The sequence below is a fragment of the Parasteatoda tepidariorum genome, chromosome 4 (genome assembly GCF_982258835.1).
Source record: "Parasteatoda tepidariorum strain Cologne lab strain chromosome 4, Ptep-v5.0, whole genome shotgun sequence".
Lineage (NCBI taxonomy): Eukaryota > Metazoa > Arthropoda > Arachnida > Araneae > Theridiidae > Parasteatoda > Parasteatoda tepidariorum.
In genome coordinates, this window is record NC_141758.1 from 26047931 (window position 1) to 26066767 (window position 18837).

Consider the following 18837-nt stretch of genomic DNA (forward strand, 5'->3'; position numbering starts at 1 on the left):
CTGACACCTTGAACTTGATGATAACAATATATATATTTTGAACACATTTCACAACACAGAATTTTAAAGCGTCTTTCTTTCAAATCACAAAATTTGTTTAACAATATACTGGAATTTTAAACATATTAAAATTGCAGTCTGGTTTATGTAAGAGTACTAATTTCCAAATTCTTTAATATATCAATTCTAAATATGTGGAAACTAAAAGCAACAGTTCAAAAAAAATTTTATTAAATTTTTTTTAAAAATCACATCAATTTAGTGTCTTTTTATATTTAATGGAAAAAAGTATTAAAAAAAAAACGTAATTTTTTAAATCTAACGAAAAACTGTTAAACATAATAATCAAGTTTTATTAATATATTAAATCACACATACATATGGACTACTAACTATGAATTATCTATTCAATTTACTGTTAAAAATAGTATACTAATCTTAAAATTAAACACCGTTAAGCATGAGTATATTAACTGTGTCTTAAATAATGAAATAAAGATTTTGAAATTTTGTATTAAACTGAAATAAATAATATGAAAGTATTTTTTTTTTTTAAATTATAATAATTAATTTGAAATACCTAACCTTTTGTTACTGTATTAGCTGGTTAAATTTGTTTAAATTTAAGCGATTCTTATAACAATTGTTGCTATGCAAATGTATTGGTCATTTTTAGTTTCTTCCATTTTATCTAATTTCTTCCACCCAAAATCTATACCCTGATTGTGTGTTAGAATATATAAATTGTAACTTTTAATACATTTATTGCAGGATTTTTCACCAAGTCCTTCTAGCAGAACAACTTTAAAGTCTAGAAATGTGTCTAGTTCAGTAAGTTGAAGTCTCAAAACTTTCTTTGTTTATTGTTCTTTTTGTTACTTCTTTGTTTATTATTATTGTTATAATTTTAAAACAAAACATTAAAGTTATACATTGTGAATGGACTTGTATCTAACTATGAATTAATGAAAGCTGTGGACTGAATATTTGTTATTCAGTATTCAGCCATTGAATTGTTGGGAATTAAATTTAGATTGTCATACATAAAAGTCCTGTTATATTGATAATTTTTGACAATAAAGTTGATTAATTTAAAGCAATATTAAGCCTCGCGTAATATCTAATGCAAAATAATGATCAAATAATTTATTTTAATTTGTTAAATCAAGATATTTTACAGATATTTTGCATTATTATAATAATAAATAATTATCACAAATTTTAAATCTGAAAAAAAAAAAGCTTAAAAATAATAAATTTCTTGTAAAATGCCAATTCAGCTGATATTTTAATTTACTTCTTACACATTACTGTTTCATTTGGTAAAACAGTTTGTTATTTAACAGTTTATTTATTTTAGACCTAATTATGCAAAAATCGACGCTATATGACGCCAGTCTCATACTTTCAAGAGTTTTTTTTTGTGTGTGTGTTCAGAATTATGTTTTAATAGAGTCAGACTGAACAACAACCCATTATTTTAAACTTAGTCTGTAATATTTTCTTATTTCATTTCTTATCATGAGACTGCATTTGATAAATTAATCGCACATAGGGATTATTAACAGTTTTTATGTCATACTGTAAAATAATAATGTCAATACCTTCGACCAGAAATTATTGCCAATTCTTCTAATTTATAACAATTAAAAAAATTAATAAAGTTGTTGAAAAACTCCATGAATAATTCATTTCATATTGTTGTGTTAAATTGTATTGATGCAAACTTTTGCCCTGTTAATCCTTCTTCTGGCACAATTGAGAAGAAATAAGCCTTTTAAATATAAATCATTTTTGTGTGTTAATGTTAAGTTATTTTTTGAGTGATTAAACATTTCAATTGTCAAAAAAATAACTGCTTTACAAACAGATTTTATCTAAGTATCATGCTCTGCTTTTAAAAAAAGTTGCATTTTTACAAGGAACCTATTTGATATACAACATTATCAAAATGAGACTGAATTTATTGAAGGGTTTTATTATGTTAACCCACTTATTAATTCTAAAATTTTTAAGCTGCGATTATATACACGTTAAGTATTCAATATAAATATTTACAAATATATTATTTTGCATATTTTTTTAGCTTTATTATTTTTCAAAAATGCACATTTCTGTTTTTACCTTTTTTTAATACATTTATATTCAATGCTTTTATTTGTTTCTTCTTTCAGCTTAATAAATCAGTTTCTTCTAACAAATCATTGCAGTCTAGAGATATGTGTAGTTTGGTGAGTATTTGGATTTTTTTTTATTATCTAATTTTAACATGATTTTTATTCATATTTATAGTAAAATATGAAGCTTTTCTTGTGATTAAAAGGGTTGCAAGAACAGCAGAAATATTTAGCAACAGTTGGACACATTCAAGGGAGGAAGAGTGCAGTGTAGATTCGATATAACTGAATAACGAGTTTAGAGCATTTAAAGTGAATGTAAAGTATAGCTAAAATGGATGCACCCAGAACAGAGCAACACTCAGTCATAAAATTTTTAGTGGCAAAAAGTGAGCATAATGTGGAGATATGATGAACACTGTTTAGGACAATCAATTGTGAACAAACAGTATGAAAGTTTTTATGAAGAGCATGCACAGGGGTTTGTTTAGAAGAAATTTGGGTCCGTTAACGGACCCTTCACAAAATATCTTTTCATAAAAACAGATCCTTCACAAAATATTTCAACTTAAAAACGGACCCTTCACAAAATGATTTTTCTTTTAATCAGACCCTTCACAAATTTGTTTATCTTCATTATTGTTTTGTTAATCGAATAAACCCTTCCCTGGAATGGGGGCGGGGGGAGAAAGACAGATGTAAATTAACTAAATTTTGTCTTCGGCAGACGCTTCTTCCTTTATTCATTCGAAATTAATATTCTGTGTTCAGCAGTATAGGCTAAATACCAAATATTTATATGTTGCATTGCTTATTTAGTAGCTACTTTTTAAAATTTAATTTTTTTAATTATAATTTTACAGTGTTGAGCATAATTGTATGTCTTTACAATTTAAAAACTCCTTGATTTTTTTTTTGCAATAACGGACCCTATTTGCACAAATTTACAAAAGCAGACCCTGGTTGAAATAATGTGACTTAACGTTTATTTTATATTCACAAGTTACGAGTAATTTTTTTCACAATTTTACAAAAACGGACCCTTCACAAAATATCTGGACAGACCCCTGATACATCAGATCTACTGTGAATTGGGGTAAGCAAGCATTGTGATCTCTGCTGATTGGTGAAGTGATTAGATTTAATCCAAATACTTGTAACATTGTAGCAGTTTGTGTACCCAGATGTTTCGAAGTGAATGTAATGGAATGATACAATCACTTTCCACCATTAGAAATTATATTGCATTCTTCTGTTTTGCCTGCATCTATCTAAGCACAGCACAACTTTACATTTATTTTAAATGTTCTCAGTTGAATTTGTTTATCGGTTACATATGCACATCTTATATTCCTATATACCACTGAATTATTTAACTATTAACCCTATTATATTTCTGATGCTTCATTTTCTTTCAAACATCTTTTTTCATTTAAAAACAACATTAAATATAATATATTTATGTATTTTGCCTATTAAGTATTTTTTTTTTCAGAAGTGATAACATTTAGAATTTCTCTGACTTTTTAATTAATTCTTAGATTTAACACATATTAAACTGAGATGGGCACAGTAGGCCTTGGCCCTCTTAGGGCTGTCGCGCCACTGAGAGAGAGAGTTTAACACATATTAAGTACTTTTCGAAAAAATTTGTTTTGTGTATTTTCATGAAATTTTGAAATAAATTTGTGTTTTAAAAAGCAGTTCCTTAACTATACACAATCAGATGAGATCTACGACTAACTCGGCTAAATAATTATGAAAATGTAATTATGTGAGCATTTTTATAAATTTGTTGGTATGTTACACTTTCAGTAGTTCACAAGGTTTTGTTTTAACCATACATTTTACAATTATTTTTATACCATATATTGGCATATGGATTTATTATAAACATGTCATGGTCTGACTTTTGCAAATTCCTTTCATAAATTATAAAATTGTTTTAGTTTTTCATACTTTTAAAAAAGTTAAGTCAGATGAATATAAACTATGTTATCATTAATTATTTTAGATGCATCTTATGTATTGTGAATTTGAACTTCGGAAAATTATATGTAGTTACCTTAGCCTGAATTAGCCTTAGTTAATTAGATTAGTTACCAATTTATTTTCTGTTAGAAATTAAACTACTTACTTTTCTGATGTGTATAAGTTTGTACGCATTTTATAGATTTTATCGTTTCAATCTTTTCTTAATTTGAATTTTGTTTAAACAGTTGATTCATTAATTAAAAAGGGAGGAAAATGATTATATTTCATTTATTTATTTTTAGGTAAATAAATGTGTTTATTACCTCTTGGTTGCTGATCAAAATAAATATGCGATAAAGCAAACTGGTCAGTAGTTACCTCTCTATTATTAATTTTATTGTTTCTTTAATGTTACAGTCAAATTTTTTGTCCAGTCCGAACAAAGTTACTTTTTATTCCATGTTAATTATTCTTACTTAAACTTACTCTATGCTTAGTAATTTTAACTGTATTATTATTTTTTTTAAGGAAAGAGGATGGTTAAATTTCTTGCAGTTTAGAGAACAGAAAAAAAATAATAAAAATTATCCTATAATTTTCTTTAACAATGCCTGCACATCAGTCCAAACTTGGAAAAGAAAGAAAATGTAGATTTAATTTTTATCTGATTTTTTTTATAAATATCTTTTTTCTTTTTTTTTTTGACATTTACCAGCCAAATATTTGATGAAATGAATTAGTAATTATTAATTAAAATCAGTAATATGTCAAAAATAGTTAATATTTCTAACCTAAACGCCTAAAATTATCATGAAATTATTATAAACTAATCATTGAGTAAAAAAAAAATCATTGTTATTTCTGACACAGTTACTCCCTTACTTGAAATGTTCGTAAAGTTATCCCTCAATTTGTTGGTATATGAGTAGATTATACAAAAAATTTTTAATAAAAAAAAATTTTTTATGATCAGAATGAAAATTAGTAATATGTTCATTCAAATTCTGGAACCACATTATATCTCATTAAAAAATACCTCAATAAAAGTCATATGAATGCAGCCTCATCATACCCATCAACATTCAGGTAAAAGAAAGTAGAGTGTAAAAAAGTAAACATGAAATCAAGGACAACACTTTTAAATTCTGATTTAAAAAAATAATGACTTTGAGCAATATAGTTTAGGCCATGGGCCTGGGAAAACCTGGAATTGTCAAGGAATTTTATTTTGATTCTAAAAAGCAGTGAATAGTTGGGGAAAATTGCATTTTTTTTATTAAAAAAAAAAACCTAGAAAAATCTTATATCATACCTGGAAAATAACCATTCTCATAATTGTCAGTAACTGTTATCAGTTATTGAGATTAGAGTTAAATAATTCTAAAATCTATTAAAATTATTTATTGTAAAAATTTCACATTTTAGTGAACCTTCTAACCTTACTGAATGATGTTTTTTTCTCCTCACAAAATCTAATATTAACATTACTAATAAAAAAAAAAAAAGTTTTCTGGTGAAAAATTGCATGGTATCGATAAAATATGGTCTAAATTTTCAAATTTTCCTGATATACCTGGAAAAGACAAGGAATTTTTTTCCTGAAATTGAGTTGAAACTCAGTTCTCTCAGTCTTGAAATAATTATTCTTTCAACTAGCAATTAAAAGCATGTTTTGTAAAAAGAAATATTTTTTATAAATTTTTTTTTTCCTTTCTAGATTTACAAAAGCATGTATTTGCAGGATCTGGACGTAACTCTTATAAAGAGGTAATCCATGAAGCTAGTGTTGTTCTCAAAAAGGTATTAAATATAATTTTAAGCTCAACAATTGTGTTGTGCTGACCCTTTTATTTTAGCAGAAAGCTGTTATTTTTTAATAAATATACCTAGAATAACAAGTTGTTATACATATCCATGTTATAATCTTCAAAGACAGGTTTCTCTGCCTGAGCTTTACAGCTTATTACAAGGCCAAATGGTGTTTTCAAACTCAGCCACCTTTTCCACATTGTAAATTCTTTTCAAGTTCTCTCTCTCTTTCGTGCACCAAGCCTAAACTTTTTTTTTTGCAAATCAGCAATTTTCCAACTTTCATTGTCATTTATATTTGTTTTTATTTTTCCTAGGATGATGAAATCTAACCACATTGTCATGAACTTTCTATCATAACCTATTCAAAATGCATAAAAATTTGCAATAAATAAATAAAAATCTTTCAATAGAATTGTTCAGTAATTTTTTTAAGCATACAAAGCAGGAATTTTCTAAAAAGGAGTACGTAAAATCCAAGAAAATTTGACGTTAATGCTACTGGCCATTTCCATGGATCAACAGAAAATGATGCAGGGAACATGATAACGTACGAAAGGGCAATGTAAAATCGAGTGTCCACGGTATTTAATAAAATGGTGCTAAATAATCCTTAAAATACTAATGGTTTAGTTTTGAATACAATATGTGAATATAAAAAGGTTGTTATAAAAATTTTATCTACTGTTTGTAACTTGATTTTTATTTAATATTTTAAATATAATAACCCTAGTTTTCTTATGATAGTTTTTCATTTTATCTATCATAGTTGCTCTGTGGCAGAATTTTTTCGAGCTTTCTACGATAATTCTCAATAGTAGACATTTTCAATAGTAGCAAATATCTATGTTAGTAATTTAAAATAAAAAAGTGTTTTCTGTTTACAAAAAAACCCTTCATGTAGAGAATAGAACAGTATATATATTTTTTTTTTAATTATAAATGTAAGAATTTTTTTAATCTACATATGAATGAATACATATTCTAATATTATTGGCAATATTCTCTGGTTCTATTTAAATTTTTGCTATTAAGAGATACTTTTTATAATATCAAACTGAAATTCTAACTAAAGCCAGTCATTGCGGATTTTTTTCTTTTATTCTCAAAAGAAAGTAGAGAAAAAATCACAAGCATTTTTTCCACCTCATATGCAAGAAAGGCATTTTTTGAAAATAATTCTACAGAAACGGGGAAAAATTTGTGCAGAAAAATATATTTCATAAAATTCTGCAGATAAAAAAAAAACCAAAATTTTTCACTTCCCAAATAAAAAATGTTTCTGCAAGAACTCTTTAATGTTCTGCAACAATGTCTCTGTGTCGCTACGATTCTGCCTCAGGGCATAGTTTTTAATATTTTCTGTTCAGTTCAAATAGGCTTCTGATGTAAAGGTTTTTATCAAATAAATGTATTGAAAATATTTAACTTTTATTCTTAAATTTTGTTTTATTTTGCTGTTTAAATATTTTGCTTAAGCTTAAGTGTGCTCCCCAAAGTGTTCCTCTTAATTTTTGTAAATACTCCTCTTGCTGTTGTTTAAGGGTTGGCAATCCTGTATCTTTAAAAATGAAATGGAAGGGGTGATATCCTTTATCAACCCTTTTTTTTACTTGCTTCTCTAAAAACTATTTCATGCCTTTTAACTCGTGATGCATGATTATGCATGTCTATTATAACCATTACAAAGTTCACTCTAGGTATAAAAAAGGGGCAAGGCTCTTGCTCTCAAAAAAGGGCACTTTGAGTTTTGAAGGCACACTCATTTAACACTGTAAGAATTTATCAAAATGTAATATCTAATATTATGTAATATCTAAGCTTTATCATGAATAATTTTTAAATTACTCTCTTATACTATTTTATATGCATATTTCAAAAGTAATTCTCTCTCATTGTCAATATAAGAGAAGAATTTGCAGTTTTCAGGCAAATAATTAAAAACATTTTAAAAAACAATGACAGCAAAAAATTTTTTTCTCAAAAAAGTAAACTAAAAATAAAAAAAATTATTAATTGATAAACAACTTGAAAACTTTTTTCTCTAATTTTAACTGAAAATTATGAGAAAATGAAAATTTAAAGTTTCATTTTTCTTTAAAAAAGATATTTATTTAAAAAAATATTAAAATTTAAAAATCACTTTGAAAATTTATTAGTATCCACTCCCCCAAAAAAAGAAACTTATAAAATTCAACTAGTTGAGAATAATCATAACAAAGTAAATATTTGTAATAGTAATCTGAATTAAATCTATTAACACAGGTAATTTTACCAGTGTGTAGTTATTATTTAAACAGCGAATTAATTTTTATTAAAATGGAATATAAATAAATAGGCAGTTTATATTGGCAAAGAGGGCTCATTTATTGGGATCAAAGGGTAAGTAGCCAGCCGGCCTTCTAAAAACGCGGGGAGAACGCTGACTATTATCTTGTTTATATTTTATCAATCTATCATACCAAATTTAATTAAATTTATTCCAATGATTCTAGACATAATCTACAAACTACGAAAATTCTCTGAAATTTAAACAGTAGTGTAATTACCATTTTTTTCTTTCAGACTTATGGAATGGAATTAGTTAAATGTGAAAAACGAAAAGGTGAATTCATGTTGATAAATGTTCTAAAGCCCGACCTTGGTATCCAAAAATTTATTGACCTGTAAGTATAATCATTAATACAATTATTTTGTAATAAAATAAGAAAATATATTTATTTGTGTAAAATTATTTATTTATCATTATTGGATTGAAGCTAAATTTTGAAGAGTCTATTGTTAACTTTTAAAAATAGAATTTTTCAATACTTTCGATAACATTTACTACAAAAAGTTGTATTAAAAATGAATTATTATACTATTTTCAAATATATATTTATTACATTTATCTTTTGTTTCAGTTCTTCTTCAGAACTTCAAAAACGTGGTTTGCTCTTCTATCTTCTGACCGTCATTTTTATGAATGAAGGATCGATTACAGATGGTAACTTGAATAAATAATTTTTTTGATTAAATGCTTGTTTTAAAGTGATGTTTTCCAGTTATTTTGCATTTAATAGAATGAAATTTTATTTTGTCTTTTTGCCTGTTCATAACAAAAATATTAATTGAGATAAACCTTGTTTTAAGTGTACTTTGCTAGAGTTTTTTTTTTTGCTAATTTTAACCTCTAATGCATTACAGACAAGCACTACCTATTTTCCTTATTTTCTATCAATTTTAATTAAATGAAGAAACTTATTACTTTTTGACATGTAATTCTGTCTCAAATGCACATAATTTTTCAATCTTTCTTTGGCCATTTCTGTATGGTTTTTAATTTTGGACGTTATTATGACACAAAAATTTTGCATTTGAGTTATCTCTTTTAGACACGATTAATTCGCGATGACTATATCGCAAATATATGTAATTTACTAATGGTTTTTTTGCTGGTTAAGTGTCGGTATTTCTTTTATAGCTATTTTCACATGTTGTTTCTTTTTCTTTATTTTTTAAAAATATTTTTTTATAAATGTGAATTTCCATCATGTATTCAAGGCGATTTCTGATGGTTTCTCTGCAGTTATCATTGCTTTGGCCATATTCACATTGCTTTTCAAATGTGGATGTTTTTAACACGATCTGTGACTTTTGTAATCCTTTTTCAAATTTGTAACTTTCGTGACCTGCAGACACCCTGAATCCTAATAAGTAATATTCTGTCATTTTTCTATCTTTGTGGAAATGAATAATATACGTAAGTTCATGAAACAGAATATGATTAATGCTCTTAAAATATTGTTGTATTAATTCTTATGTTATCAGCTGCAATTTTTATTGTATATTTTGCATTGTTCAGAAAATTAGTATTAGTTATGTTGTGTGAATATGTTTTATTAAAAAAAATGATTTTGTTTTTCTCTCCTTTCTAGATGAACTGACTAATGCCTTAAAACCACTTCATATTGATCTCAAGTATGAATTCTTTATTTTTGACTGCTTATGCTTTGAAAACTTATTAATTTTTATTATTGTTGCCTTACCTGAATTCTTAGCTGCCTTTAAATGCTTTATTTTGTTTTTTAAACTTTGCAAAACACTGCCATTAAATCTTCTCTTCGTTAGTACTTATAGCAAGGTTGCCACAGACAACTAAAATGCAACTATTTACTACTATTTTCGACCTGAGATGACTATGACAACTTTTTTTGCCTGAAAATGTTAAAAAAGCTACTATTTTCAGGAAATGGAGACTATTGGGAGACTTTTCTGTGCTCCTAGTTATGTTTTTTTAGCATAAATTGGGTTGACAACCAGCGGACTGTGATAGCTTCTGAACACAAAGAATTTTTTTTTCTTAAAAAATAAAAAAAAATTTGAATTGTTTAAACTGAAAATATTTTAGAAAAATTTGTCTTTGTTTTAATGAACAAATATTTTTTTCAATGATTTCTAATAATTAAAAAGTATTTAATTTTCTGCAAAAATACAAATTTTTTTGAATATAGTGCTAGAACACTAATGTTTATATAAAAATTTGCCACCAAAAATTTTTGATGGTATAATAAAAATGAAGTAAGATTTCAATTCCGTAAGATTATTAACTCTTCATTTTAATAAACAGAGACAGAAATAAATTATAACACTTATGGAATTAAGCGCGCCTATCTTGGCGAGTGGGGGCCATTTTTGGGAGAGGAGATGTGGAGTTGGTTCGAAGAAGTTGAAATGAGAACACGGACTTTTGAACGTTCTCTCGCTCGAGATTTTTATATATTATTTCATGTGTTGAATATGTGTGTGTGTGTATTTGTTTGTGTTGTGGAAACGAAGAGTTTGAATAAATAATAGTTTCCAACCTGCACTAATTATTTGTGCCACACATTACAGACAAGTATATTTATTGGAGGTTCCACCGAGATCGGGAGAAAGAAGGTATGTGTTCTCAATTGTTTCACATCCCAGGCCATAATATTTTCGAATAATTTTTCCAACCTGGAAAAAAAATTAACACACCAGTGTTGCAGAGAAGGGAATGTATTGTGAATGTTTATTTTTCATGAATATTGAAATATTTTCGAATCATTTTTCCAACCTGGAAAAAAAAAATTAACACACCAGTGTTGCAGAGAAGGGAATGTATTGTGAATGTTTATTTTTCATAAATATTGAAATATTTTCGAATAAATTTTCCAACCTGGAAAAAAAATTTAACACGCCCGTGTTACAAAAAAGGGAATGTATTATGAATACATGTGTATTGTGAATGTTGATATTACATGGATATTGATTAAGTTTAAGTTATTCTTATCATAAGAATTAATAATATCTTGGTATTCTCAACTTGAGAATTTTTGTTTTTATATGGTATTTGTTCTGATATTGTATTTTACTAAAAATAGTGATTTTCATTGATATGAAGGGGATGTGGATTTGAATTGTTTATATGTAGGAAGAAAATGGTTAAGAACGTCAGTTCTAAACCTATTCGTTTGACATTGATTTAGATGAAATATTTTAACGAAATCTGGTTTTCATCTAGTGTAGATTTATTTTATTGATAGTAGGCTCACATTTGTGCAGCAGAGATATATATAAATAGTTATGTAAAGCTGTATAATTCAGTTTGAGTGCTTTTAATTGTTCTTAAGCGAAACTCATTTTAGAATTAAGAAAACGAAATATAGACTCTTTGATGCGTCAGCCTTTTTGGCGCCAGCAGAAATATATGAGAATTCGTTTTTGTTTTTTCTTTTCCTCTATTCAGTTGAGAGGGGGGGGGGGGGGAAAGGAGACTGTTTATGTTAAGAGTAGCCGATTGGCGAAGTGAGTTATTTATGTAGTAGAATTGAATTCATTTTTATAGTTGTAAAGGAGAAGAGCATTAATTTCTTTTTATAGAATTTAATATTAAGTTGTGATATTTTTTTCTTTCTCTCTTACGTTCAAGTGGAGAGATAAATGATCTATTTCCTCTTATTTTTGTAAACCAATTATAGTGGTAGTTATTAGAATTTTTAAGTCTTACTTTTTGAATTATTTACTTGATTTATTTTTGTTATAGTAAGATCTACTTATACATTTGTAAAATGTCTTTTTTAAGTAAGGCTAAAAAGTGTGATCTGTTTGTGATCGCGGAAGAATTGGGAGTAGAGGTTTCGGAGGACCTTAAAATAATTGGTTTAAAACAAAAGATAGTTAGTAGTGAAAACTATGAGGAAGAATTTGTTAAAAATTTATGTGAAAGTACGATAAATACTAGGATTGAAAAAGAAAGGTTAGACAAGGAAGAGAGAGATCGGGAATTTGAATTAAAGAAACAGGAAAAAGATCGGGAATTCGAATTAGTGAAACAGGAGAAGGACAGAGAATTCGAATTAGAAATAAAACGGTTTGAACTCGAATGTCTTAAAACAAAACAGGATACCAATGTTTCTACATCAGTTGTAGATTCTACTTTTAGTCAAAATTTTCAAAAGCTTATGCCAAAATTTAACATAAAAACAGATGATATAAGTTTATTTCTCGGACTGTTTGAGAGACAGGTTAAGGTGTTAAAAATTCCTGCAGACAGGTGGGTGTCATATCTTATCGGTACACTACCGACAGAAATAAATAATTTAATTGCTCGAGAGTCAGAGGAATTAACTCGTGAGTATCCAAATGTTAAATCTTTGTTACTAACAAGATTTAAATTAAGTGCCGAAAAATTTAGGCAATTGTTAGTAAAATCACAAAAGAATCCCGATTCAACGTGGTATGATTTCTATCACGAATTAAGCACTTATCAGGATGGGTGGCTTGCAGGCCTTAAAATTGAAACTTTTCAAGAGCTCAAAGACTTAATGTTAGTAGATCAGATTAAAAGAAGGGTTCCGATTGAATTTAAAGAGCATTTTCTTGAAGAATGGGCCTCTATAAAGTCGCCTAAAGAATTTGTAACAAAGATTGAGGAATTTGAGGATGCTAGGAAAACCATTAATGGGAAATCTAAACCTGGCGACCCTAGAAACAAAACTATGTATAAGTCCAATAGAAATAATAATTTCGGGTATTATAAATACAAAGATAAAAATTTCTCTTGGAGGAAAAATAATGAAACGCGTAGTTCTGCAAGTAAACCAGATATTTCTTTTGACCAAAAAAGGAAGTTAAGATGTTATGAATGTGGTTCTATGGAACATCTCCGGCCACAATGTCCTAACCTTAGAATTCCGAAATCTGAGGCAAATAGGATCGAAACAAGATCGGATAAAAGCTTATTAGATCCGTACACTTTTGAGGGTAAAATAAATGGATTCAAGATGCCCATTCTCAGGGATACAGGAGCAACTGTTGATGTTGTTTGTCAGAAATATGTCAGTAGGGATAGAATGACAGGAGAACACGTTTGGGTTAAACATATTTTTGATAACCATATGACATGTTTACCTGTCGCTAAAATTGATGTAGAATGTAATTTAGGCATGATAACAACTAAAGCTGTAGTTGTCGGAAATGACTTAGATCAGGGACGTTATCTTTTAGGAAACGAAACTGCGTCTCTTTTTGAACAATCTGGGGGAAATGGTGGTTCAAAAATTGAAACTGTAAATGCCGTTATTACAAGGTCTCAAAATCAACAGATTAAAAATCAGGAAAATTTAGTCGACAAGGAGTTAGACGTCGAAGAGGAAAACGTTGAACTTGAAGAGAGTGAGAAAGGGAGTGATTCACAAGATATGGACGTTTTACCTCAGTTAGATAAAAATGACTCGACTCTAGATGTTATTAAAATAGACTCTAGTACTTTTATTGAAGAACAGAAAAAAAGCAAAGAGTTAGTACCATTATTTGAGTTAGCTGAAAATGAGGATAATCAAACTGATTTTAAAATAATTAATGGGGTTTTACTGAGAAAAAAAATAGATAAATTGGGGTTTGAAAAAAATCAGATCGTTGTTCCTGAAACACTTAGGGAGCAAGTTGAAAGGATAAGTCACGAAGACACATCTTGTCATTTAGGGATCAATAAAACGAAGGGAAATTTGGGGAGGCATTTTTACTGGCCAAACTGTTATAAAGATATCGAAGAATATGTTAAATCGTGTGATGCTTGTCAGCGTGTGGGTAAACCATTCGACCTAAAGAAAGCGCCGTTAATAACTGTACCTATAATATCGGAAGTTTTTTGTAAAATTAATGTGGACGCATGTGGACCACTGCCAACGTCTACACAGGGCAATAAGTATCTTATTACAGCAATGTGTTTATCCTCGAAATACCCTGATGCTATCCCAGTACAAAATTTAACTTCCAAATCAGTTGTTAACGCTCTTTCGTTGATATTTAGTCGGATGGGTTTCCCTAAAGTAATTCAAACCGACCAGGGCAAGTATTTTACGAGTGCTTTAACGGTAGAATTCCTTGAGAGGTTTGGGGTGAAGATTGTTAGGAGTTCTGTTTACCATCCACAGAGTAATCCAATCGAGCGCTTCCATCGTTCTATAAAACGAATTCTGAAAGTTTTATGCATTGAAGCTGCTCCTGACTGGGAAAGTCAAATACCTCTTGCTCTTTTTGCATTAAGAACTGTAACGCATGATAGTACCGGGTTCAGTCCTTCTGAGCTTGTGCATGGAAATAATCTTAGGACTCCCAACGCATTATTGTACGAAAAATGGTTAGATCCTTCCGACGAGGAGAATACGGTAGTACAATGCGTTTTTGAGTTAATAAATCGCTTAAAACGAAGCCAGGATTTAGCTAAAGAAAAAATGGAAGAAACTAGGGACAAAAGGAAATATTGGTACGATCGTTATGCTGTTAAAAGGGAATTTCACGAGGGTGACTCAGTGCTTGTCTTTACCATAAACCGACCTCATAAATTAGCTCCTCAATGGAAAGGACCAGGTCGAATTGAAAAAAAGTTATCTGAGACGAATTATGTAGTTAGTTTTGAGGGTAAACAGGAACAAAATAAAGTTTATCACATTAACATGCTAAAGTCTTATTGTAAAAGACCTGAACTAGTTAATATAGAAGATCTTACGAAGAATGAGTCCTTTGAGTCTGAAATTGATGCAGACTTCCCTTACATGTTATCCGATCCTAATGTGTATGATTTTAACGAAATAGTTGAATCAAATAATTTAAATGCAAGGCTAAATGAGGAACAAATCAACCCATTAAAAAAATTGTTATTTAGGTATCGTAAAATGTTTTCCAATATTCCTGGGAAAACGCAGTTAGTTGAGCACGATATTGAACTAACTAGTGATAAAAGAATTCAACAAAAACCCTATAGAGTGACACATCGTCAAAATGAATTGCTTAAAGCGGAAATTGAGAAAATGTTAAAGTATATTATAGAAACAGGCGATTCTGATTATATATCCCCAATGATCTTAGTTGAAACTCCGGGTAAGGAACCTAGGCCCTGTATAGATTATCGTAAATTGAATGAAATAACGCTAACTAAATTTTATCCTATTCCGAAAATTGAACAGCGAGTAGAAACTGTAGCAGCTGCCAAATATATCAGTTTAATTGATTTAACCAAAGGATATTGGCAAATTCCGTTGAGCAGTAGTGCTCAGAAAAAAGCCGCTTTTGCCACAATGTTTGGAACTTATAGACCTTTGCGTATGCCGTTCTGGCTCAAAAATGCCCCATATCACTTTAGTAAGATGATTAGTGAAATTTTAAAAGGGTGTGAGGATTTCGCAATTCCTTATCTTGATGACATTGCGATATTTTCGCAAACTTGGGAAGAGCACTTGCAACATTTACAAGAGGTTTTAGAGCGAATAAAGAGTGCTAACTTGACTATAAAGCCAACTAAGTGTAAATTTGTGCAAGAGGAAGTAAAATATCTTGGGCATGTTGTTGGTAAGGGAAAACGCTCTCCCTCTGTGAAAACTATTCAAAATTTTCCTATACCCACTTGTAAAACAGAAATTAGGGCTTTCTTAGGTTTGGCTGGGTATTACCGTCAATACATTCCTATGTTTTCGGTGATAACTGCGCCACTCACGGAATTGTTAAAGGGTAAAAATAAAAAAGGGAAAGTTGTGTGGAATGAGGAATGCACTCAAGCATTTAATTCTTTAAAGGACAAACTTGCGAATAAGCCTATTTTACATGCGCCAGATTTTTCAAAACCATTTATTTTGCAAACAGATTCGTCAGATTTAGGATATGGGATTATCTTAGCTCAAAAAGATGATGAGGGAAATGAACATCCGATTTTGTACTTAAGCAAAAAATTCACATCAGCTGAGCAAAAATATTCCACAACCGAAAAGGAATGCGCTGCAATCTTATACGGTGTTAAAAAGCTGAAGGGATATATTGATGGGCAAACAGAATTTTGTATCCAAACAGATCACAATCCTCTTGTTTGGCTGAAAAAGAATGCCGGACAAAATCCGCGACTTCTTCGCTGGTCTTTGGCATTGCAATCGTATAATTAGAGAGCATAAAAAAGATAGAGCATAAAAAAGGAAAGAATAACTCTAACGTTGACTGTTTAAGTAGAAATCCTTTATACAAGGATTGATAAGGAATATTATTTTTTCTTATTTGTTTACATTCATTCTAAATTGTGTTTTATATTGTTTAATATTCATATTAACATGTTTTGTATTTATAATAAATTGTTTTGCATAGATTTCTGTATTAAACTAAATTGTTTTATGTAGTAAGTGCATATACATAAATGTTGAAAATTTTTGGTTAGCAAGATTTCATATGCATATTATATTTATATCCTTCTATATTCTACAAACTCCTGAACTTATATCTACATATGTATATGAAGAACTAAACGTTTCTTAGATGGTAAAATTTTATCTTATGGCCTGGTGATGATGAGAGAACTCCCTACCTTACTTCACCAAAGGGAAAGTTTTTCTTCCTTTGCTTTCCCCTATGTATCGGGAAAGGCAAAGTCTGGTGGTTGGAGGAGTTTGTAAGATTTCAATTCCGTAAGATTATTAACTCTTCATTTTAATAAACAGAGACAGAAATAAATTATAACACTTATGGAATTAAGCGCGCTTATCTTGGCGAGTGGGGGCCATTTTTGGGAGAGGAGATGTGGAGTTGGTTCGAAGAAGTTGAAATGAGAACACGGACTTTTGAACGTTCTCTCGCTCGAGATTTTTATATATTATTTCATGTGTTGAATATGTGTGTGTGTGTATTTGTTTGTGTTGTGGAAACGAAGAGTTTGAATAAATAATAGTTTCCAACCTGGACTAATTATTTGTGCCACACATTACACCATTTTTGAAATTTTACTCATATTTTGTTGTCTGTATTTGAAAATAGGCAACTATTTTCATAGTTTTCGGCAACTATTTTCATGTTTTAGGCTGCTAAAAAGCAATTATATTGTTAATTTTTTTCTGTGGCAACCCTGTTATAATAAAAACAGCACATAGCTGAATTTTAATTTTCAGCTGTTGACATGAACTCACTTAAATGAGACTGGTCTGTACTTACAATCAAAGAAAATCTCTGTTGAATTTTGAATTGTAAAGTTATTTTTTTTTAAATGTACTCCTGCTTCATCAATATATGGCTGAATTTTTTTATATCACACTGTATTAGGTCTTTTATATTTTCAAAAATCATATGTTTCTAGATTTTTGAGCATTAGTTGCAGTTTTCCTGAATTTTAACTTGATTCTTTTCTGCAAAAGAAACTGTTCCCCCCCCCTATATTATTCCATGCAGGTGCATAAGGAACGAAATATCACGCAAATGTTAAGAACACTAAAGCATATTAATTCTTAGATTAAATTTTTTTTGTATAGTTTTTTAATTAATTTCTAAAACCTGTATAAATGCAGATATGTGTTTCTGTATACTTTATATCATTTTGATTATAATTGTATTTATTTTTTAAATTGTACCTAATTTTTTTTATTTTTATCTCTGAGCAGTGCTAGATTACTACATCCTGTGTTTGGTGATGTGCGTGGTTATTTGACGAAAGAGCTTGTGAAACAAAATTATTTGGAACATAAATGTATTAACAAAGATCCACCTCAATATGAATTCTGTTGGGGAGAAAGAGCGTATCAGGAAGTGGATAAAAAAGATTTGCTTAAATTCGCTTGCCTGGTAAAAAGATTCTCTTTAATCTTCCTAAAATTTTTTATTTTTACATTAGAGTATTCACTTTGATCATTTTATAAATATACATGATGGGTAGCGTTTTTAAAAAGTGTTTAAAGGTGCTTATTTTAGATTTTCGTTTTTAAATGCCCTTAAAAGTGCTTTTTACGTGGGTGTTTTTAAAAAGTGCTTAATTTTCCCTTTTCGAAAAGGGAATGTTGATTTCTTCCTTGTATTATGTAAAAGCATGCTTTTCACATTGTTCTATTCAGCATTTTCACAATTCATTAAGCTACAAACTATTTCGGTGTACCGTCGATCCATGTCCATAGCGTATGAAAGCACCAATCATTTTACATGTTGGATCACATACTTACGTGTCTACATGTGCATATACTAAGTTGGGTTCGGTGAGATTAATGCACTTGCATGTGCATCTCTGCTGCATTTTGCAATATATTCTGAATTTCATTTTCCACCCTCTGATATTGAACCAAAAAATCTCTGGATCATTTTATAATGGCTAATATAATCAAGAAAAGAGATCTTTGTTAGAAACTAATTATTTTATCATGATCGTAAAGTCTGAAAATTATTTTGCATTTTATTAATGTATAGAGTACTTAAAAAGTATGCTTATTTTTTGTTGAAAGATTTAGCTATGCACCCTGATATTTATGTGAAAAGTTAAATATATTTTATTATATTTGCTTGAATTTTCTATTAATTTTTTCTTATATTTCTAAATGTTTTAAATTTTTGCAAATTGCCTATTTTTGTTTTACTCTGTAGCCAAAACTCTGTTTGGGTATGAAATTTTTTATGTCCCAAATTATATTATTAATTT

At 29.0% G+C, this 18837-nt stretch overlaps 1 protein-coding gene across 7 annotated transcripts in view; it reads left to right on the forward strand.

Moving 5' to 3' along the window:
* The window catches only part of LOC107452970 (non-structural maintenance of chromosomes element 3 homolog), a 34368-nt gene that overhangs the window by 13641 nt on the left and 1890 nt on the right, over window positions 1-18837 (forward strand). For 5 of the 7 annotated variants that reach the window (XM_087160823.1, XM_043053695.3, XM_043053694.3 and 2 more), the window contains 8 exons: window positions 772-831; window positions 2175-2231; window positions 4394-4457; window positions 5809-5891; window positions 8466-8566; window positions 8804-8886; window positions 9818-9860; window positions 17816-17996. In XM_087160823.1, the coding sequence (XP_087016949.1) occupies window positions 772-831; window positions 2175-2231; window positions 4394-4457; window positions 5809-5891; window positions 8466-8566; window positions 8804-8886; window positions 9818-9860; window positions 17816-17996 (672 nt within the window). The remainder of the gene's footprint in view (window positions 1-771; window positions 832-2174; window positions 2232-4393; window positions 4458-5808; window positions 5892-8465; window positions 8567-8803; window positions 8887-9817; window positions 9861-17815; window positions 17997-18837) is intronic. The other 2 variants (XM_087160824.1, XM_043053697.3) reach the window with 1 other exon arrangement.